Genomic DNA, 24,284 nt, shown 5'->3' on the forward strand with positions numbered 1-24,284 from the left:
TCCATTCCATTCCACTCCACTCCACTCCACTCCACTCCACTCCACTCTACTCTACTCTACTCTATTCTTCTTAATATTTATGATGTTACTGATATTCTGATACTTATAGCTACTGCTTTATATGTTTCTATGCTTCTGTGGGAATGTGTATATATGCACATAGATACAAAATTCAATCTCTCTCTCTCTCTTTTCAATTTTAAAATTTATAAAATATATTTAATATTGTACATTCCTTGGATATGCGTGGTATGATGAACAGTCTAGAAACATTTGAAATGAGTATACAAGCAGAGTAAATATTATTTAATTAATTAGGAGAAGGAAGGCAAAAAAGGAAATAAATATTGACTGGAAACTATTTTGAACTTTACAAGACAGAAGAACCTTACCATCTTAAGTTCAGATTTTTCTTTATCGCATCTTTGGGGCAAAATTGGAATTATTGAAGGAGGTATAAGTACACCAGAAAGAATATAAATTCTGCCATTTTTTGCAGCAATGTCAGCTTCTTCTATTTTCTTTCCATTGACCAACAATTGCCCCTGCGTAAATTATTACCATAAATTGAGATTATTATCTTTTGAAATTACTGAACTTCATTTCAGAATGTTTCTGTTATTTTATGCCATTTTCTATTATTCTTAATGCTTACTCTTCACAAACAAAGACTTTGCAGTCCAAAATATTTTACTGAATTTACAGAATTATTTAGTTATATTTAATTAATTATATAAACAAAATTATTAAATAAGAATTGAATTTTCATGGATTTACATTTTCAGTGAAGTTAAAAAAGATGAACTGTCGAGCCATAGTCCAGATATGTCCTATAGAGATTAGGCTGGCAACCTTCAGCTGTAAGAAACAAATAAAAATGTAATTTATTTACCATACTAAATAAAGATTATAATAGGAGTTACTCTTTTGTCATGGATTATAGTCAGTAGTAATATCTTTATCCATGGAAATGCTGCACCTATTTTTTTCCAGCAGCAATCATTATTGCAAACTCCCTCTTTTGTGATAGTTGGACATTAACACTCATAATTGTGGAAACATCACATATTTTAGCAGTGGGAAAGTTCATTGCAAAGTTTAATAAACTCTTGGACATATTCACAATTAAACTGTTCATTTGTTGTGGATATAGTTTATACTTCACAAAGCTGCGATATCTAACAACTGTAATAACATTATTCAGCCATGATCAAGGAATCCGTCATCACTGACATATTGATGACTCATCAGTATATTGGAGAGGAGAAAGAAGAATTGCTGAAGATCTTCTATCTCTGTTCCATCAATTGAAGCCTAACAGGTCAAAGATCAGTTAAGATGTTATGTATGAGGGAATTTTTAAAATGGTAAATCATATTTGTTATATCTGGGAGAAAAGAGAAGTTTGGAACTGTGCACAAGATATAAGGATTGATTTCTGTTCTTGCATCCTTTAGATTTGTTTCAGGACTAGGGAATAATAATACCACTTAAACACAATAAAAATTAACAAAGTAATCAACAATCAATTGCAAAAGGCAGCTTTATCTAGAACACTTTACATCCTGTGATGATACCTTTAACACCATCAAACAACAACTTCTCCCTATCCCAGGTCCTTGGGAAGGAGTTGATAGGTGGACAAAAATGCCAAATCCAGTCTGAATATCTGGCTGAGTAATGACATCGTCAGACTAGAGCCTTGGACTTTAAGAGAGCTAATTTCAATAAACCTAGAGAGAGCTTGGGAAGGTTTCCACGGATGAGAATTCTCAAGGGGAAAACAACCCAAGAAGCTTGGGAAACTTTGAAAAATGAGATTATAAAAACCCAATCTAGCATAATACCAATGAAGAAGACAAATAATAACTACCATGGCTACATAAAGAATTATCTGATAAATTGAAAGACAATTTGCCTGAGCCTGAAAAGATGAAGAGAGGAAAGCTAAGTCTCAAAATGAACTAAGGTTTGTGACAAAAGTAAAAAAATAACAACAAAAAGCTTCTTTCAATATGTAACAAACAAATATGTAACAAAGAAAAAAGTCAAGGAAATGATTGGTCCATTAATGGGAGAAAGTGGCAAGAAGGTGACAAGAAGGAAAAAGCAGAACTGTTTATCTCATTTTTTGCATCCATCTTTACACAAAAGGAAATAGACAAGAAAATGGTAAGTGAGCACCTGTCCACCCTAGATGAGTTCAAATCATCAGGACCAGATAGATTACACTCCAAGGTTCTGAAGGAACTACTGGCAAATGTGATCTCAGAACCACTGTACTATATCTTTCAAAGATCCTGGAGCACTGGGGAACTACCAGAGGATTGGAAAAGAGCTGATGTAGTTCCCATATTCAAAAAAGGACAAAAAAAATAGATTCAGGAAACTAGAGACCTATCAGCCTGACCTCAATATCTGGGAAAATTCTGGAAAAGATAATCAGGCAATGAATCAGTGAACATTTAGAGGCAAACATGGGTTTGCCAAACAAGTCATAACCAAAGCCAACATGGGTTTGTCAAAAACAGATCATGCCAGATGAATCTAACTGCATTCTTTGACCAAGTGACAAAATTAGTGGACCAGAGGAATGCTGTGTTTACAATTTACTTGGATTTCAGTAAGGCATTTGATAAAGTAGACCACAACCTACTACTTGATAATATAGACCGCATCACCACCAGATCGATTTGTAACTGACTGACCAACTGCACTCAATGGAAATGCATCTACATGGAGGAAAGTATGCAGTGGGTACTTCAAGGCTCTGTTTTAGGCCCAGTACTCTTCAACATCTTCATCAGTGATTTCGATGATGGGAACTCTATCAAATTTGCATACAACACAAAGCTGGCAGGACTAGCTAACACTCCAGAAGATAGGCTTAAGATACAGAAGGATCTTGACAGACTTGAACATTGGGTGCTATCTAACAAAATGAAATTCAGTGGTGAAAAAAGTAAGGCTCTACATTTAGGCAAGAAAAACCAAATGCACATGTATAGTATAGGTGGTACTTGCTCAATAGTAGTAACTGTGAGAGGGATCTTGGAGTCTGAGTGGACAATCATTTAAATATGAGCCAGCAGTGTGCTGCAGCTGCCAAAAAAGCCAACACAGTGCTAGGCTGCATTAACAGAGGGATAGAATCAAGATCACATGAAGTGTTAATACCACTTTATAACGCCTTGGTAAGGCCACACTTGGAATACTGCATCCAATTTTGGTCACCACCATGTAAAAAAGATGTTGAGATTTTGGAAAGAGTAGAGAGAAGAGCAACAAAGATGATTAGGGGACTGGAGGCTAAAACATATAAAGAACGGTTGCTGGAATTGGATATGTCTAGTTTAATGAAAAGAAAGTCTAGGGGTGACATGATAGCAGTGTTCCAATATCTCAGGGATTGCCACAAAGAAGAGGGAGTTAAGCTATTCTCCAAAGCATGTGAAGGCAGGACAAGAAGCAATGGGTGGAAGCTAATCAAAGAGAGAAGCAACCTAGAACTAAGGAGAGATTTCCTGACAGTTAGAACAATTAATCAGTGGAACAACTTGCCTCCAGAAGTTGTGAATGCCCCAACATTGGAAGTTTTTAAGAAGAGACTGGACAACCATTGTCTGAAATGGTATAGAGTAGGGGTGTCAAACTGCTGGCCCATGGCCCGGACACGTCACGCAGAAGCCGTGCCCACCCCATTGCCGGCAATGGCAAAACAGTCCTGATATGTCGCGCAACGTCACGTGATGTTGCAAGTTTGACATATCTGGTATACAGTTTCCTGCCTGAGCAGGGGTTGGACTAGAAGACTTCCAAGGTCCCTTCCAACTTTGTAATTCTGTTCTTTCCTAACTGAAAATGAATTGAGTAGAGGATATGTTTTCACACTTACCTGTGTGTCAGAAACTATGTGGTACTGAATCAGTTCACGACGTTTTCGTGAACCCTGCATAAATTTAAAAAAAATATTTATCAAAATATAGACTTGTACAGAGAAGCTTGAGTTAAGTGGGCTGTCAGGAAACACACTGCAATAGTGTTTGTTTCTATAAAAGTCACAATGCTGACATGTGATTGATATGATACTGGCAGTTTTCTATAGTACTTTCCCTTTCCCTTCTCCTCCTTCTTCTTACTTTATTATTTGGGTGTCACTGCTGTTCTACTGGAATAGACCAGATTCTAGTTTAAGATTATAAGATATTATCAAGCAGAATATTATAGGTCAAGCAAACAATGTCTCTGTGTAGTGAGACATAGACCACACATGGCTACATTCACAGAGTAAAATTATACAGCTTTTGGCCTTAGATCAACCCATTTATTTATGAAGTTCATCACATTATTACAAACAAGATTCACCAGTGGTAAAAAAAAAAGTCATACATAGACCAAACACGCCATACAAATGATCAGTTGTACTACTGGATTATTTGAATGGCAACTCCAAAATTTTATATATTAAAAGTAAAGTTTAAATTAGCCCATAAATCCCATTGAAAACCAGTTGTATGAGACAGGTTAGAAACAAATATAGATCATGGATTCTAGCCCCAGTTTACGCACAAAATCAATTGGGTGACCTTGGGCCAGTCACTCTCTCTCATTCCTAGGAAAGAAGCAATTGGAAACCACTTCTGAAATCTTGCTAAAATAAACTGCAGGAACTAATCCAGATAGTCACCAGAAGTTAACACTGATTTAAAAACATTCTTAAAAATCCTTCACTACAACATAAATGCAAAATTTAAAGACATACCTCATTTGTTGACAAATAATCCAGAGTGCCTTCTTTCAAGTTTTCCAAAGCATCATTGGGTGGAATGAAAACTGTATTAGGGCCAGGATGTTTGTTCAACATTGTCTCAAGGAAAGTGTTCTGTTTCAAAAGAAGGGGGAGGGGGGAATTGCACAATAGTATCAACGCATGATTTTAAAAGGATTGTCTATTTTGTTTGTTTATTATTTTGGGCTGTACCTTACCTCTACCATGGATCTAAACATGGAGAACCTTGGTTTGTCTTGAAGCATTTCCATTACAGATTTCTAAAAAAAACAACAACAAAGCCAGATTTGAATATTGAATAGGTGGAGGTTTTTTTTGTCTCCTCCTTAACTTAACATTATCTCTTTTGAAAAGTGTGTAAACTTCCAGGGAAGAAAAAAGCTAAGAAGGAAACCCCAGAATACATCCCCTCTAGCCACCAACACTCAGATAAGCAGGGATTAGCCCCACACAAGCAGAAAACAAAATCCTAATCAAGGAATTACCAAGGAGAAAAACACATGCCCGATACTGACAGGACAAGCTATTGTATATAAACAAGGAGCAAACCCCACACTCGCTAACACTGATGAAGTAACCTAGTTGGGTAAGGAAATGACTGCAAGCAAACAGCCAAGCAACCAAACAAGCTCAGAGAGCACCAAGGATTTTATAAGCTATTTGATACAAGAATTCAGAAGTGAAGATAGACCATGATGCCTTGGTAGGAAATCTACTTTGTATGCAAAAGTTCTAGTATTCAGCTGTTGTGTTCTCTTGGAAGGAATGAAACATTCCTAGTACTAACAATAAACTTGGAATTCTACAAGTTCAAATCCAACGCATTTGGAGACTTTCAGAACGGAGAAGGCAGGCTTACTTTATGTATAATTAAAACAATGCATTAAAAAGTATCATTCTTCTTCTTTAAACTAGGTACACTCTTGTTTTCTTAAATTGTCACAATGTATATTTAATCCCATTCAGAATTATAATTTGAAATACCTTGCATTTTATTTTTGACCTCACCTCTTTGTCACTTTTAAAAGCAGGTTCCACGTTGTCCAAGGCTGTGTCGATAATATGAATAATTCCATTTGAAGCAGCAAGATTCCCTTGTAAGATTTTACCTTTCTTCTTACCTCCTTGTATTCTAATTCTTAGCATATTTTTCTAAAGTGGCACAGAAGACAAATATAAAATAACACATCTGTATCAAATATAGTATTTATAAACTATCTAAAATGCATATATTAATATAGTTATTTAAAATTTATGTTATTCATCATTTTGTTGCATTCAGAATTTTCATTCTGCCTGAAATGTAGCATATCAAATGTAATGTCTGCAATTGTATACTGCTTGCAGTACATAGATAAACCATTCAAAGAGCCTTTAATGGAAAATAATTTTATTTTGAATAAAATAGTTTATTTTGCTTGATCTTTGCCTTGGATTGCAATGGTTGCTCATAGGAGGTAAGGATGGGGAAAGGGAGAGTCAACTGATTAGGACATGGAGGCAGTAAAGATCCAGATCACTATTCCTTTTTGGGGTAATCAGACTGGAGTGGAGAAAAGAAGTCACTTGTTTGGATTGCAGTGGGAGACAGAAGGTGACACTCTAGACATGTCATGAGCCTGTGGATGGGGATAGGAAAACTCTTAACTCATTGCATTTCATGATGGTATTATCTACCCTGAGCACCCAGGGATATACCAGGCTGCTATAGGTCAATCGTGAATGTATTGTAATAATATTATATTTACTTCAATCAAATTTGTGGCTCTCAGACATAGTATACATAGTATATCTATGTATAGTGCATCCCTACAAGTAGTCCTCAATTTACAACCATTCATTTAACAAATGTTCAAAGTTAAAAGGCATGGGAAAAAAGTGACTTACAACTGGTTCTTGCACTTATGACCATTCAGCATCCCCAGTCAAATGGTCAAGATTTGGGCACATGGCAACTAATGTATTTATGACAATTGGGACACCCTGGGATCAGGTGATGGCCATTTGCAAAGTCAATAGGGGAAGCTGGATTTGTTTAATGATGGTGTGATTCATTTAAGAATTGTAGTGATTCACTTAACAACTGTGACAAAAATCTTTGCAAAATTAATCACTTAATAACTGCCTTGTTTTATAATGGAGGTTCTGATCCCAGGTGTAGTTGTAAGTTGAGACTACCTGTATTAAGTCTATATATCTATATGTTGTCTGTCTGTCTGTCTGTCTGTCTGTCTGTCTGTCTGTCTGTCTGTCTGTCTGTCTATCTATCTATCTATCTATCTATCTATCTATCTATCTATCTAGTTAGCTATCTTATCTATCTATCTTAATATATTAGATAAATAGCCTGTTTCTAAAACAACCACAATGAAGTGCAATAAAAACATTAACTAAAAAAATAATTAATTTTAAAAACAATTTGAATTATGCTGAATTAAGCTAATAGAATAATGCTCAAAACATTAAAAATTATTCAAGGATCAATTAAAATTATATCTAACCATTTCATCGTTGAATATATCTGCTGGCTTGCCTGTCAAAGTATAGACTGTTCTTGTGACATTCTGCTCAGTCAGGCTGAGTTGTCCAGCAAAAATATGAAGCTTCACAAAATATTGTGCGCTGTCTCTATCAGAAAGAAGTTCTTTAATCTGGAAGGTTAACCAAAGAATCAAAAAGATTACAATTTGAAGCTTTTATTTTTTTTTAATCACAGTGAATACTCAGTAATGTAGAGAAGAAGTACCGGTAACCATAAAGATTGCCTTTGGTGAACTTGCAATTTCAAGCATGAAAAGAGGGACAAAATGTAATTTCAGTACTTCAATGAAGCACTTCATTGAAGGGGGAAAAACAGTAAAATATATTAAAAAGATAACACATTACATACTGGCTAGAGATTACTAGCAAAATGAGAAAGCTAAAAATTTCAAGATGACTGTCAAAATTCTAGTCCAAAATGGAACTGGGTGCATACACAGTTAGTGGAGTAAGTACTGCTCAGTTCTAAAGTCATAAAATTGAAACAAATATCAGATTTCATATGGGTTGAGATGAAAAATACTATGCATGGTTTGCAATGTTTTTAAGAAGAGACTGGACAGCCATTTGTCTGAAATGGTATAGGGTTTCCTGCCTGACTAGATGACTAGATGACCTCCAAGGTCCCTTCCAACTTTATTATTATTATTATTATTATTATTATTATTATTATTATTATTATTATTATTATCATCATCATCATCATCATCATCATCATCATCATCATCATCATCATCAATGATATACCCCTAATTGGTACTTAGAAATAGGAATTGTGATAATGCATGTTATACTTCCAGGAAAAAAAGCACACATATATTTCTTGTTAGAAAGGGGTATTTTGTACAGCTGTCCATGTTTCCATCATGATTTGGATGAAGTGATTCAGATCTTATGTAGGCATAACAGTTAAAATAGCCCATCATTTTTCAATTTTTTTGTGTTACTCTGAAAGAAAGATGCAGTTGTTTCAAGAAATTGGTTTATGGATCATTTAAAGGAGTTGACACAATCCATTTTTATAACAATCGCTTTTTCCCCCAAGATTGTATGAAAACCTGAAAAAAGGTTGTTTCTGTATATCTGGATCGCATCACTTTTGAAGACTTAAACAAGTAAAGTACCATACCATTTTAAAATAATCCATTTACTTACATTAATTCCACTGAAACCCTTATTTGTTGGAACAAGAACTGTAAATGGTCCCATACTAATCAGTGGCCATTCATAGGCACTTTCTGAAAAGGGGAAAAAAAGAGAGAAACAGGAGAGAAAGTTTTAACTATTGTATGTTTTGTGGGCATTTAGATTTATTTCTGGGGAATCCAAGGCTGATTTCTTAATTTTCTGTCCTATCAACCAGAAAAATTTAACTGAGTCATCTTTAAGGGAGGTGGGTGGCAAAAAATTTTAACAAATAAATGAAATCAAATCAAAATACAATTCAAAATAATGCTGCTGATGGGTTGATAGGAAATAGAATAGAATAGTGAGTTTCCTGATGACTTTTCTGGATCGGGGTTTAACTGTTCCAACAGCAACAATGTTCTCATACTTGCAGAATTCAAGGTTTATGAACAATTATCAAATTATGCACCGAGACTCTTATTTGTAGAGTGCAAGAAGGCTTTTTAACAAAATACTTAAGACATTTAATTAAACGACCATAGTTGTAGAGAATTGGATATTATAATAATAGATTTGTGCAAATACAAAAACTAATTATAGGGACTGATCCCTTACTATCTCCAGTTATCAGTTTCCTTTACTGTTCTCATCTATCCTGTTTTCTTCATGAGCTGGCATACCTTTTATTTCCATTTTCCATTTCCCTACTGCCTGAGAACTAGTGAAATATCCTCTTATACTTCAGTGAGTTACAGGGGGGTTCCTGTCTGAACTGTTTCTGAATGCTAGTTTTGTTTCTCTAAAATGCTGTAAGTGTTTTAAAATGCTTCAACCCCTAGGCCTAGGCCAGGGGTAGGCAACCTCGGCTCTTTTATGACTCGTGGACTTCAACTTCCAGAATTCCTGAGTCAGCTATGCTGACTCAGGAATTCTGGGAGTTGAAGTCCACGAGTCATAAAAGAGCCAAGGTTGCCTACCCCCGCCCTAGGCCTAGGCCAGGGGTAGGCAACCTCGACTCTTTTATGACTCATGGACTCCCAGAATTCCTGAGCCAGCCTAGGCAATGATTCTTGCATATTTCTGTCAAGATCACCCTGATAGGTATGCTGAATAGAACTGTATTTTTATCGTATGTTTTTATGTTTTTACTATAAACTTATTTTAAATTTAAAAAACCAGAGATCACTAGGTCTTTACCTAGAAATAGTGATAGTTTCAGTCACCTCTCTAAGCCAGAATCTTTCAAAAATTATTCCAAATATATTTTTAACATAAGGGAAGGCAGGAAATTACTAAACAATTGTGTTTAATTTTAATTTAATCCATCATTTAATTGGCATGCATGTGATGTTTTGACAGATAAGTATATTATTTAATTGTGAATTTATGTAAATCTTAATTAAGTAAAACAAAAGAGCTCTTCAGGCATTGTATTTGATGGATAATACAGGTATACAGGGTGCGGTGGCTCAGTGGGTTAGGACGCTGAGCTTGTCGATCAGAAGGTCGGCAGTTTGGCGGGTCGAATCCCGAGTGCCGCGTAGCAGAGTGAGCGCCTGTTACTCTTCCCAGCTTCTGCCAACCTAGCAGTTCTAAAGCACGTAAAAAAAATGCAAGTAGAAAAATAGGGACCACTGCGGTGGGAAGGTAACAGCGTTCTGTGTGCCTTTGGCGTCTAGTCATGCCGGCCACATGACCACGGAGACGTCCTCGGACAAGCGCTGGCTCTTCGGCTTTGAAACGGAGATGAGCACCGGCCCCTAGAGTTGGAAATGACTAGCACACATGTGCGGGGGAACCTTTACCTTTACCTTACAGGTATATAGATAAAATCATACAGGTAAAGAAGCAATTCAGCACACAGGTTTAACATTTATGTTGTCCAAGGATTGAAGTTCCTTAGGAAAGGAATAATTTGTTTGAAATTTTTCAATGCCTTTAGCCCTCCTCTGACCTTATTACTAAGGTTATTAAAATTTAACATGATAGTGTAACTCTCAATATACTGTACATATATATATCATAGCTAACATTCAAAGAACATTACTCTGTTTACCATACATGTATATGTGGATTTTATAGCCCTTAAAAATGCCAAGAAAAAATCTTGCTGTAATGTGCTGAAAAAATGCTTCTGGTTTAAGAGAGTCAGTTTGTTGTACAGGGATGAAAGCATCAGGCTCAAACTAGGGGACTATGAGTCTCAGGTACCAAGCCAGCTGGATGACCTTGGGCCAGTCACTCTCTTGCAGCCCCATGAAGGAAGCAATGGCAAAGCTCTTCTGGAAAACCTGACCTGGAAAACTGGAGGGACTTGTCAGGCAGTCACCAAGAGTCATCACTGACTCAAAGGTAGACAGACAGACACAAACATATAAAGCTATATTTAAGGAGATTTTAGCATTCATCTAAATTTATTTAAATCTAGGCTTCTGATAAGTAGCAACATATTTCAATTTTTCTTTGTCTTTCCAAATTACATCAATTTTATTTACCCACCAAAAAGTTCTATAGCAGATATCAGATTTCCTTGCCAATATCCTCCAGGTTCGGTGTTCAACTCTTTAATTTGATCCATGATGTTTCCATAGCATAAAAATCCATCACCTACATAGCCTTTTTGACATGTGCACCTGTGCAAAAAGTGATAAAGTATTACACACTGTTATTCAGCCTAAGAACCCACCTTATTACTGTATTACAAAAGGTGCAATTAAGCAGTGCAAAGTAACAATATTGTAAACCACTTTGTGACATGATTGCATTGGAAATGCAAGAAAATACATTTCTAAATAGCTGTAATTGCTTTGTTAGACTAGCGGCTAGTCCAAGAAATTGTATTAGAAGGAATTACTAAGTATGCAAATAACATTTTCTACTCTCCTTTTAGTATTTAACATGCGATTTAATCTGCCTTTAGATGAAACATGACTTAGAACAACAATCATGGAACTGATGAAAGAGATCTTTTGACCTTGGTTAGCATACAATAGTAAGCATTTTGATCTCTCACCAGTATTATTTCCCCAACCCTTCATTTTTTCAAACTTTCTGATTAGCTCACATTCCCTCTAAAACAGGGGTGTCAAACTCAATGTCATTGAGGGCCGCATCAGCAATGCGGTTGCCCTCAGGGGGCTGGGTGGGTATGGCCAGGGTGGGCGTGGCCTACTGGGTGGGCGTGGCCTACTGGGTGGGCATGGCTAGAGTGCGTATGGCCTACTGGGTGGGCGTGGCCAGCTCTACATCGTTCCCATCAAGGGTGCCTATGGGGCCCTGGGCAGGAGTGGGACAGATCTGAGGGTCTCTGGCAGGAGGAGGGTCTCTGGGCCAGGGCCAAGGCAGTGGGGGCCAGTCCCTCACTGTTTCCAGGATGGCTTCGTGGGCCGCATGAAACCACTCCGCGGGCCGGATCTGGCCCCCGGGCCTTGTGTTTGACATGTGTGCTCTAAAATATCAGAAGATGCAGTACTTACAGGGTTTGCCCTGGTGCGGTCATTGTACACACTGCATTTTTATGACAGGGATCGTTGGTTGCACAGATATCTTTCATACTGCATCCTTGACCAGGTACAAAGTTCCTGAAATGTTCTTTGCATTCACAGTGAGACTTAATGTAAAAGAAAAACAAATTAATTTTCTTTAAAACCGAGGTTTCCTCATTTACTCCTCAGTCTTTTTTTTACTTTTTTACTTTTTCCATTTCATTATCCATATAAACTTGCAAACTCTGAAGGACTGAGATATTTTTTTGTGCAGTAATGCTATATTAAACAGTAATATTTGGTTTATAAATGTCTTATTTTCACATTATGTGTTATCATAGAAAATCTTTATACTTAATAAGGAATGCATTTCTACTTAGATTATACACTTTTTTTTCCAATTTCTCTGAAATTAATTTATTTTTTTGAAATCCTATTTGTTTCAAATGAGTATCTGTTTCACTGATTATAGAAAGGCCTTTGAGTGCTTTAATGATGTCAAGCTGTGCACAGAAGTGCACCGAAAATTGGGAATCCCAGAACATCTCCTTGTCCCCATGAGAGGCTTATATACAGATTAGGAAGCCACAGTATAGACAGAATATGGCAAAACAGACTGGCCCCAGATTGACAAAGCAGTGCAAAGAGGAGGCATTCGCTCCCCTTATTTATTCAACCTATGTGCTAAGTGTACTGTGTATTAAGGGAAGCTGCACTGGAAGAGGATGAGTATGGTTTTAAAATTGGAGGAAAAAATATCAATGAACTGCACTATGTTAATACGCTGAGCTTGTCGATCAGAAGGTCGGCAGTTCGGCGGGTTGAATCCCGAGTGCCGCGTAACAGAGTGAGCGCCTGTTACTCGTCCCAGCTTCTGCCAACCTAGCAGTTCGAAAGCACGTAAAAATGCAAGTAGAAAAATAGGGACCACTACGGTGGGAAGGTAACAGTGTTCCGTGCGCCTTTGGTGTCTAGTCATGCCGGTCACATGACCACGGAGACATCCTCGGACAAGTGCTGGCTCTTCGGCTTTGAAACGGAGATGAGCACCGGCCCCTAGAGTTGGAAACAACTAGCACGCATGTGCAGGGGAACCTTTACCTTTTACCTTAATAACTGAAAATGCAAAGAATCTGCACAGTTTGCAAAGAATCTAATGATCAAAGAATTCAGTGAAAAAAAATGGGACTAAATTTAAAGAAGGCCAAATTAATGACAATAGGTAGAACAACCAGCTTCTACCTTTTAGGTTTAATCATCAATTGTAAAGGAACAAATAATCAAGAAGTATGCCATAGACTAGCATTAGGTAGAGCAGTCCTGAAGGCTTTGGGAAAGATATTCAAATGCTCTGATATGTCTATACCTACAAAGATCAGAAATGTGCAAGTCATGGTAGTCCCTGTGACTAAGGTTGGACTTTGAAGAAACAAGATAGAAAAAGTATCAATGCCGTTGAACTTTGATGTTGGAGAAGACTGCAGAGAATAGCCAAGAAAAGAAACTGATGAATCATTCAACAAATCAACTCAGAATTGTCACTCGAAGGAAGTGTGTAGTGGGGTGCCCCAGGGCTCTGTTCTGGGCCCAGTGCTCTTCAACATCTTCATCAACGATTTGGATGAGGGGATAGATGGGGAACTCATCAAATTTGCAGATGACACCAAGCTGTCAGGAATAGCCAATACTCCAGAAGATAGGCTTAAAATACAGGAGGATCTGGACAGACTCGAACACTGGGTGCTATCTAACAAAATGAAATTCAATGGTGAAAAAAGTAAGGTTCTACATTTAGGCAGGAAAAATCAAATGCACAGGTATAGTATAGGTGGTACCTTGCTCAATAGTAGTAACTGTGAGAGGGATCTCGGAGTCCTAGTAGACAATCACTTCAATATGAGCCAGCAGTGTGCTGCAGCTGCCAAAAAAGCCAACACAGTGCTAGGCTGCATTAACAGAGGGATAGAATCAAGATCACGTGAAGTACTAATACCACTTTACAATGCTTTGGTAAGGCCACACCTGGAATACTGCATCCAGTTTTGGTCACCATGATGTAAAAAAGATGTTGAGACTCTAGAAAGGGTACAGAGAAGAGCAACAAAGATGATTGGGGGACTGGAGGCTAAAACATATAGGGAACGGTTGCTGGAATTGGGTATGTGTAGTTTAATGAAGAGAAGGGTGAGGGGTGACATGATAGCAGTGTTCCAATATCTCAGGGGCTGCCACAAAGAAGAGGGAGTCAAGCTATTCTCCAAAGCACCTGAAAGCAGGACAAGAAGCAATGGATGGAAACTAGTCAAGGAGAGAAGCAACCTAGAACTAAGGAGAAACTTCCTGACAGTTAGAACAATTAACCAGTGGAACAACCTGCCTCCAGAAGTGGTGAATGCTCCAACACTGGATGTTTTTAAGAAGAGACTGGACAGCCATTTGCCTGAAATGGTATAGGGTTTCCTGCCTGAGCAGGGGATTGGACTAGATGACCTCCAAGGTCCCTTCCAACTTCTTCTTCTTCTTCTTCTTCTTCTTCTTCTTCTTCTTCTTCTTCTTCTTCTTCTTCTTCTTCTTCTTCTTCTTCTTCTTCTTCTTCTTCTTCTTCTTCTTCTTATTATTATTATTATTATTATTATTATTATTATTATTATTATTATTATTATTATTTACCAGGCTCAAATTATTCTATTTTGAACACCTTATGTGAAGATTTAGCTCTCTGGATTGGGCTCTAAGGCTGGCAAAAGTGGAAGGAAAGAGATGAAAGGATGACCAGCACCAAGGTGGATGGACTCAGTTGTGGCGATAAGTGTACCCTTGGGAGTGCTGAAAAGTAGATTAGGGATAGATCATCATAGAGAAAAATCTATTTTATTATTGTGAGCCACCCAGAGTTGCTTAAAATGGAAATGACTAAAAGTGACTTCATGGCACATAATCAATCAATCAATTTGTTTCAAAAATATCCTGAAGGGAGCTTCACACTTCCAGGGGAACATTACACTGACATTCATCAGGTATCCTGAACTGGGAATCTTGGTCATTAATAACATCTCTCCTATGCTGCTCAACTGAGAGATGTTATTAATGAGCCATATACTCTTCCTCCTTTTTCTTTTTCCTCAAATACTTCACTGACTAAGCAGCAAGTGTGTGGGAGAAAGATCAAAGAAATGATGTGGATTAAACTTGTGCTCACCTCTCCTCTTCCTATTCACTGAGTAGTGAAAATATTACGCATGTATAGAAGTGTCCACAATACATACTGAACCATGGCTGGCAACAATCAGAAGCTATTTATCCAGAGATCTAGCAAAGATTCCACAGCAAAGACTGTGCTCATTTAAAAAAAAACAACAAAAAACTAATAGATGTTCTTTTGATTTGGAAACAGGACATTGAACTATTCTTATATTTAATATATTTTTCCCAATTCAGCCAGAATTTATTCCACTTGTACACTTACCTTTCCAGGGCCATCGTATTTACAGACTGTGGAATCTATAGGGCAGTTACCAAAGTTTGTTTGGCAAGGATTTATTGGTACGCATACTTGGCCATCACCTTCATATCCATATTGGCATGTACAGTTATGATGATTGGGTCCAAGATACAGGCAATCAGCATGAGGATCACAAACCATTTTGGAGCATGGATTGATAGCTTTGGGAAAGAAATAATGATACAAACACAACAAAATAAGAGCTCACATAAGCACGTATTATGTCCATTGTTTTTATTTGACCAAATGTCATTGATCAGTATAATTGTACCATGATTACATTACACTTTACCATATTTGGCACTTGATCTGAAATATATGTTAAGTTACCACTGGATTCATTGACAGTGAAGGAAAAGGTCACTTATGCCACCAGAGCTGGCCTTGGATAGGTATATGGTTGAAAAAAAGAACAACAAAATACTCATATTCTGCCTAGTGATATAACTAGTCTTGTTTGCCACTAACATTCAAAATTTGGTGTTGGAGCATCTCTCCATTGTGGTGGGTAAAGTATGAAATGAATGAATAAATAAGCATATGAATGAATGAAGTCTTATTGAATACCATTGTTGGGAGCTTGAAAATCTTTATTCTAAGTACTGATATTAATCTAGTTCCACTCAATTAAAATAGAAAGCTGTTCTGGGCTGAATGTTACTTACGTTTACACTGTTTGCCATCACCTTCATAATTGGGAAGGCACTTGCATTCCAGCTGGCTTTTGTCTCCACTTGATACAGAACATCTGGAATTTTCTGGGCACTGTAAGTCTTCACATTCTGGTATTGCTGGATAAAGAAAACCCAATATTGCTATGCTAAGCTACAAGGCTAAGCAAACTAACACATCTCTTCAAGCATTAACTGTATTACAACTTCAACATTAGAAGACTACCTTTCCAAAAACTTGGTTGGACTTGATGGTAAGAGAAAAAGTACAAAAATACAAGTCATTCTTAATTTAGCTTTCTCCAACTTGGTTTCTTTATAAATGTGTATTAATTACCACAATTCCCAAAATTCTCTTTTAAATCCAGTGAATTGGATTTCAAACACAGCAGTGCTTGTTGAACCAAGAAGTCGGCGTAGCATCATACATTACTCTGACAAACCAAGCCAGACATTTATATCCTTGGAGCAGATATATTAAGGAACCCAAGATACTAAGTGACAAATAACAATTATGTTCACTTAATAGATAAAGATAAAGAACTAGGTAAACATAAAATATATACCTAAGAAGGAGCATAATAATTTTAATTCTGTTATTATTTCACTTATTGATCATCATTAGTATTTGAGATCAATATATATAAGATCAATATATTGCTTATGACCTAAAATATGTGCTAACATTTCCAGAGTTTGCTTATGTACATGGATAACTATGCATACCTGATGCTGCCTAAAAATAAAAATAAGGAAGGAAGGAATGGGAGAGTGGAAATGGAGAAGTAGAGAGGCTTTGATATTAGGAAAGGGCATGCCAATAACCCGGACATAAGACAAAAGATGATTTTTATCAAAGTTAATCACAGGGAAAATTATTTTCTGACCAGTTAGGTAGAAACACAAGTCCTAAACTTATTACATGGGATAAAATGCATTAGCAGCACTTCTCTTTATCTTTGAACCTAATCACTTTGCTTCTACAGTTGCTGCTACTGTTGAACTAGCAGCAGATGTTGTATGTAGAAAACTACAGCTCTGAACAGAGCTTTTAGAAGGGGACTTCTTTTCAACAGTTCATGATACATTCATCATTTCTTGAATGGCTACTAACTCTATGATGAGTTCATTAACATGAGACTCATTAGCTGCCACGAATAAAAAGATGTGCCCATGTCCAAAAATGTGCTACTTACGTTGATCACAATGAAGACCTTTGTATCCAGACAGACACAGGCATTGTCCATCACCAGTTATCCCATTGTTGCATATTCCATGAATGCAGCTGCATACTAAGAGGAAGGAAGCCTTGAGTGGAGTCTGCAATATTTGAGCTGTACATTTTGTTCTATAGCTATTGGGGATGGAAGATACCTGAACCTACGAGTTATGATTTTCCCTGGAGTCTATTAAAATAACCCATATAGATATATGAACAAAACTTTCTTTTGCCTAAGCTTGACTTGAGTTTATTGATAGGTTAAAGAAAAAGAAGACAGCTCCTGGGCCACATCTGATCCTAAACTCTTATTTTGTTTTTTTTCCTAAGCCTTCTTGCACATGTTACTAAATATTGGTGGCAATTTACTAAATGCTGATCATTTTCAATTGTGCCCCAGCACGAGTCTGAAAGCTTGGAAGACAAAGCCTCTGGTCCTGGTGACCAACTCAGATTGGAACCTGCAACATTATCCTGGGACACGGATATTCACCTTCATTCGTGATTTTATTTTTTTATTTAGGCACCATTCATTCATTCATTTATTTATTTAATGCTCAGCTTTCAGACAAGCTTAATGTATCTCAAATCGCAAATGGCCCAGCAAATACTTAACCTCTCCTCTATCCCATCTAGTTATGGGACATGATTACTGTACTTATCTTTTACCCCAATCCTTCCACACCTTCTTAAATTAGTAGTCTCAGAAAGGTTGTCTATCACTCATTCATAGGTTTCAAGAAGGTCCATCATAGTAAGCCACATAATGCTATGATACATAATTGCTGCTTTACATCAAACCATTTATAAATGTGTATTGATTAATTGTTACAATTCCCCATTTCTCCAAGCATGGCCAATGTTTATTGATTGATTTTAGTGTATTGTATATTTTAACTCTTTGTAACCATCTAAGTACGTGAAATTGTTGGGGAGTTTTATAAATTGCAATGATAAATAACTATGCAACAAACTGCAGTTGGGGTTGCTAGAAAAATACCTAAGTACTTATAGAAATTACTTATGTAACTGTAAAGTTTTCTAGGGGTTTTCTTTTTGGTAATTAGGATATATTGTATGCAATGAGATAAGAAGAATCATGCCACTTTTCTTTTCTTATGTATACTTATTTCTCATTATTTCTGGTTTCTGACTGTAATAAAGTTTTGTGGTTGTTGCTGTTGTTGAATATTTTATCCTTAACCTGGACTACACACCTGTCAGGACCAAAACTGAGAATGACAGATGGAAAGTCTTGTAAGCTGTTTCACACCTATAGACAAACTCTTGCCACGCTAAGGAGTCTACTATAGTATCTGCAACGACAATATACTCTATGAACTATTAAGGAGGGACTGTCTTCACCCTCCTTCTCTTGCATATTATATCTGGGCTAAGTTTCCTTTTACTCCTCTGGAATGCATCCCCCTCTCTCCCTCCTAGGGATCCACCTCTTACTACAGAATAACAGAGTTGGAAGGGATTTTTCCTGCTTAGGCAGGAAACCCTAGACCAGGGGTAGGCAACCTTGGCTCTTTTATGACTCATGGACTTCAATGCTGGCTCAGGAATTCTGGGAGTTGAAGTCCACGAGTCATAAAAGTGCCAAGGTTGCCTACCCCTGCCCTATACCATTTCAGACAAATGACTGTCCAATCTCTTAAAAATTTCCAATGTTCGAGCATCCACAACTTCTGGAGGCAAGTTGTTCCACTGATCAATGTTCTATATTTCATCAAAATCTTCTTACTTTTAATGGCAGTCACAAAACTGGGTCTTATGTAGGAAGCATCCTCTTGGCTCTTCCCAGATTATTTGAGACAACTCGCCAAATTACTTTTAGCATTATAGGCTGAGATTTCTGGCAGTTTACTGCCTGGGAATTCTGTTGACTCTTGGTCTCCATGTTTCTCATATACTTGTTAGAAGTAAATAACTGTAAGGTTAAACTACAGTATTGCCTAGGAAATATCTGTAGGAAATGTTTTCAGTCCATTCTCAGCACATCCTCAGCCACTTAGTTAATATGCTGATTACGGCTGTTTCCCTCAACACATAGAGCAGAAGCTATCTACAGGAAACGTTTCTCTATCAAAGCATCTCAGAAAAAGTTGGTTAAGCACAGAGCTACAGTGGTCAATTGTTGGAAACCTTTTCTGTGTAGTTAGAGAAAGAACTGAATGGGAAGGAAGGGCTGTGGTTCAGTGGTAGGGCATATACTTTACATACAAAAGATGCCAAGGTCAGTGCCTAGCATTTTTGTTTAGTTCGGCAGTAAATTAACCTTCTCCAACTTGAGGTCTGCTACATAAAGAGCTGCATTACTATAGAATAAGGAGTGTGAGCATAAACCAATAGAACTAAGCAACAGATTTTCAGAAAGATATTGTAAATGATTAATTAATATGTGTGCTTATCTGTTGCAATTTTAAACATTTTAATTGTTGCTGTAACTATCTTCTGTATTCATGCTTGTCGTGCTGATTTTATTTTGTATTGTACTGCACTGCATTTTTAATACAACTTCTTAAAGTATCTTTTATTAATTCTTTTAATTAATACATTTAACTCATTTTAAATTGTAAATGCACTCTTTAATAGCAAGTTACTTTGATATTTCTTTTAATAGGAAGTCATATAGAACTGTAATAAATAATAATTGTTAGATTTGGGGGAACCAGACCTTCTTGCTAAACTACGTCAAAGCAGGCTGAAATCTACTGGGGTGGCGCAGTGATTAGAATGCAGTACTGAAGGCTACTTCTGCTGACTGCCAGCTGCCAGCAGTTTGGCAGTTCGATTCTCACCAGCTCAAGGTTGACTCAGCCTTCTAGCTTTCTAAGGTCTGTAAAATGAGGACCCAGATTGTTGACTGTAAACCGCTTAGAGGGGGCTATAAAGCACTGAAGCAGGATATAAGTCTAAGTGCTGTTGCTATTCCTACTGATGATGATCTACTTGGAACATCTACTGTATGTGAATAGTAAATATTAAATGTAGCATACATGGAAGCTGTAGCTGAGCTAAGTATCAATTTAGAGAGAATTTTTGTTTCTAGATGTACTTCTCAGTAATTCTTTGGTTGTAAGAAAGAAGCCAAAGGCAATTTCATGAATATTCTTCCACTGTTCTTCCAGGCTCTCAGCTGTGTAGGACTACAAATAGTTGTTCTTAGTTTTGGTTTCAATACCTGTGGTTTTACATATACATGCTGTGGACCCATTTGATATCATGGTGGTAAAATGTTTTGTTAATTTGGATTTTTAATTTCTTGCATCTGCAAATTGGTGGGTAGATCTTTGTTCATTTTCCAAACCTCATTATCATGGTTTTCTTAGGGCAGAAACAAACTCATGAATATCAAAAGCTAATTTGTAGAAAGGTTTTGGTAAATTAAAATGTTATATTTCATTAGAAATATTTGAGAGCCACGTTTAGATAAGAGGTACCACCTTATTCTGGATAATGTCCCATTTTTATACTGCCATACAAGACATTTGCAATCTTTTGTGTGGAAACAAAGGGAACTGACACCAGATATACCTGCAGTACAGTTGGGTCCAAAAACATTGTCTTTTGCACACTTTTCACAGGCAGTTCCAGCAAATGCTTTCTGCAAAAAATAAGAAGAGATAGTTTTCTCCTTTGATTTAGTTTCACCCACAGGAATAGTTGACAGTCAGCTTATACGTATTTACTGGATATATCCTGGTTAAGTTGGAGCTCTGGTTTTTCATAATCATTGTATTTTTGGGCACAAAGATTCGTAGGAAAGTCAACTCTCTTTCTTTCCTCAGCAAAAGCAACTGAGTTTGTAGAGCTCAGTCTCTGACAGGTGCTGGCCTAGAAACAGGCAAACCCTGGTCCATCCTCACTCATAGAGGCTCACTAGATTATTTTTAGAACACGTGCTTTTCTCAGACCAATCTACTCACAGATTTGTTGTTATGGGGAAAATATGCCATAGATTCAAATAAATAAACAAATAAAAATATCCTATTAACCACTATAGTTTATTCAACTGCAAACTACTTTGCCAAAGATGACAATCCAGATTTTTTTAAAACAAATAAATAAAGTCCATTCTATATAATAAACACAACTCTACCTCATGAATCTATTGCTAAAAAATATTATTGGGATCATGCCAATAGGTCACTTTGTGCATTACTATGGAGGAAACCTCCAGCCAACAACTAGAGACAATTGAAACGATTGCTTTGTTTTACAAAGCTAGCAGGTTACAGTGATGGCAAGAGGACTGAGTAAGTCCATGGAATGAAAAAACCAGGAGGAATCTTGAATCTTTTCAGACTAAGTAATGCCTTTTCATTAAACTTTCATTAGCAGTAACTCATATCAGTCATGAAATCAGACAGGAGTAGAGAGCTAAAATTATATGGCTCTTACACAGAAAGTTGATCAAAGCCAATCTGAACATGTATATACATCAGTGATTCTCAGCCCGGGTTATTTTAAGGTGTAGGGATCAACTTCCAGAATTCTCCAGCCAGCATACTGGGAATTGCTCCATACATCTTAAAATTGCCCAGATTGAGAAATACTGCTATACATTAATAGGTAAGCTCATTATAGAAAGAATTGCTTTATAACTAATAAGGATCCCATATAATATGAAGGGACAAACAGATATTATTTATGATGTGAAAATATTAGGATACATTTTTGGAACACAACATGCTTTAATATATGAGAGATGTCAAAGATCTAACCTGTGATACTAACAAGCTGACCCCTACTTTATTGAGGAAAGGAGGGACAGAAATAAGGAAACACAGCAGAATATAACCTTGAATCTACTGTTTCCCCTTGAGGCAGGGGTTTTATAGGCATTTTAATCATAAATGAGGAACAAATTGGCATTTTAATAAGTTCATTCTTAAAGAAGTTTCCAGAGAAATATCACTAAACCATAAAAGCTATATTAACATATATAGAAAAGAATTATGTTAAAGGAATTCATCCTAACTTCTTATTTCAATTTTCCTTACTTATGTGCCAAAAAGTCAAGATGGCTTAGAGTTAGTTGTCCTTGAGAAGTGCTTCACGGTGAAAATAAAACTCCAACTAGATGGCCTATACCAGGGGTGTCAAACTCAATTTCATTGAGGGCCGCATCAGCATTGCAGTTGCCCTCAGGGGGCCAGGTGGGTGTGGCCTGGGTGGGCGTGGCCTACTGGGTGGGCGTGGCTAGAGTGCGTATGGCCTACTGGGTGGGCAGGGCCAGCTCTACATCATTCGCATCAAGGGTGCCTATGGGGGCCCAGGCAGGAGTGGGACAGATCTGGGGGTCTCTGGTAGAAGAAGGGTCTCTGGGCCAGGGCCAAGGCAGTGGGGGCCATTCCCTCACTGTTTCCAGGATGGCTTCGCGGGCCACATGAAACCACTTTGCGGGCCGGATCTGGCCCCCGGGCCTTGTGTTTGACATGTCTGGCCTATACAATTGTGGGTCAATGTAACCCATGCAATGAGTACAAGTACAAATTATTCATCATGTTTCTCTAAGAGGCAAACTGAAACAGGACCTACAACATTAAATCTTCATAACTTATGTCAAATATAAATTGGCAAAAAGGATTTTGAGTCAAATCCACACTTAATACCTGTGTTTCCACAAAAATAAGACCCAGTCTTATTTATTTATTTATTTTTGCCTCCAAAAGAGGCATCAGGTCTTACTTTGGGGGGGATGTCTTACTCCCCTCTGGCACTGACAGCCCACCCAGCCGTCCCTCTTCTTCTTGGGACGAAGGAGCAGCTTCATGCTGCAGCTGCATTCCAGCCTGCATTTTGCAATCAAGTCTTTCTGGAAAGCCTCTGCAGACGAGTACCGAGCTATGGATTGAATCCATACCTCAGTCCTCAGTTGGAGGTCTCTTGCAGAACCGAGCTATGGATTAAATCTATAGCTCAATTCTCAGCTGCAGTGGCCTCCTTTGAAAGGCCTCTGACTGCGAAATTCAGGCCTGATTGCAGAAGACGCCGTAGAAGAAGTGGGCTGGCGAGGAGAGGCCTGGCTGCAAGGTAAGTAAGTGCAGGGCACGTGGGGCAGATCCACCCCCTCTGCCCTAGCTTGATTTTTAGACGTGCCTTGCCCCAAAACTAGGGCTTATTTTTGAGGTAGGGCTTATATTAGGCCCACCTTCCAAAATCAAGCTAGGGCTTATTAGTGGGGGTAGGCCTTACTTTCAGGGAAACAGGTATTATTTTATTTATTTTATTTTATTTTATTGCATTTATATACCGCCCTTTCCCTGAGGACTCAGGGCGGTTTACAGGGAGTTAAAAATCAACCATACAAAAGTTAAAAAACCAATTTAAAAAAGATTAAACTAACCCTGTACAATTAAAAAACCCCAATTAAAATAAATTTCTCCTCAGCCTGGGCCCGAGAGCTCAAAGAGCCAGGTCTTCAGGCCCCAGCGGAATGATCGGAGGTCATTATGTAGACAATGTATTCCCTGTTCTTTGGTCAACTCTTTAAAACAATAAAATCTGGATTTTTATGTTAGTAAAAGAGATATGGTTAGCACATGCCTTTCATTTTCTTTAAAACTATCATGAATAAGCCCTTTTTTAAAAAAACGTTAAATAATTACAAAAGATACACATACCTGGCAAGTGCATGTTCCATTTCCCCAAATACTCTGAAAACAATGTCCTCTGTTATTGCAAGGTGACGATGATCCACCTGGACACTCTGAAAATGATCAGTAAACAAGATTTATTCATTATTAGACTTAGAGTTTAGGGCAGTGAATCCGTCATAACTGTTTAATTGCAATTTTGAAAGCAAATTCTATAGAAGAACAGTGTTTGCTAGTTAATCATATCACTAGTTTGTGTTTGTCTAAGTTCTTTTTAATTTGCCATCTATCATGACAAGATTATTTTAGCAAGGTGTAACCTTAGATTAATGGACAACTAG

General features: G+C 37.4%; 1 protein-coding gene across 1 annotated transcript in view; it reads right to left on the reverse strand.

The window, feature by feature from the left end:
- Positions 1-24,284, reverse strand: part of STAB2 (stabilin 2) — a gene marked incomplete at its 5' end in the record, with an annotated part of 104,997 nt that overhangs the window by 72,649 nt on the left and 8,064 nt on the right. The window contains 15 exons of the mRNA XM_083365378.1: positions 393-545; positions 778-858; positions 3,896-3,949; positions 4,763-4,882; positions 4,987-5,049; positions 5,798-5,941; positions 7,291-7,440; positions 8,486-8,568; positions 10,958-11,091; positions 11,935-12,068; positions 15,410-15,606; positions 16,111-16,236; positions 17,313-17,408; positions 20,879-20,948; positions 23,971-24,056. Of these exons, the coding sequence (XP_083221504.1) occupies positions 393-545; positions 778-858; positions 3,896-3,949; positions 4,763-4,882; positions 4,987-5,049; positions 5,798-5,941; positions 7,291-7,440; positions 8,486-8,568; positions 10,958-11,091; positions 11,935-12,068; positions 15,410-15,606; positions 16,111-16,236; positions 17,313-17,408; positions 20,879-20,948; positions 23,971-24,056 (1,691 nt within the window). The remainder of the gene's footprint in view (positions 1-392; positions 546-777; positions 859-3,895; positions 3,950-4,762; positions 4,883-4,986; positions 5,050-5,797; positions 5,942-7,290; positions 7,441-8,485; positions 8,569-10,957; positions 11,092-11,934; positions 12,069-15,409; positions 15,607-16,110; positions 16,237-17,312; positions 17,409-20,878; positions 20,949-23,970; positions 24,057-24,284) is intronic.

This window comes from Vipera ursinii (assembly GCF_947247035.1).
Source record: "Vipera ursinii genome assembly, chromosome: 6".
NCBI classification, from domain to species: Eukaryota; Metazoa; Chordata; class Lepidosauria; order Squamata; family Viperidae; genus Vipera; species Vipera ursinii.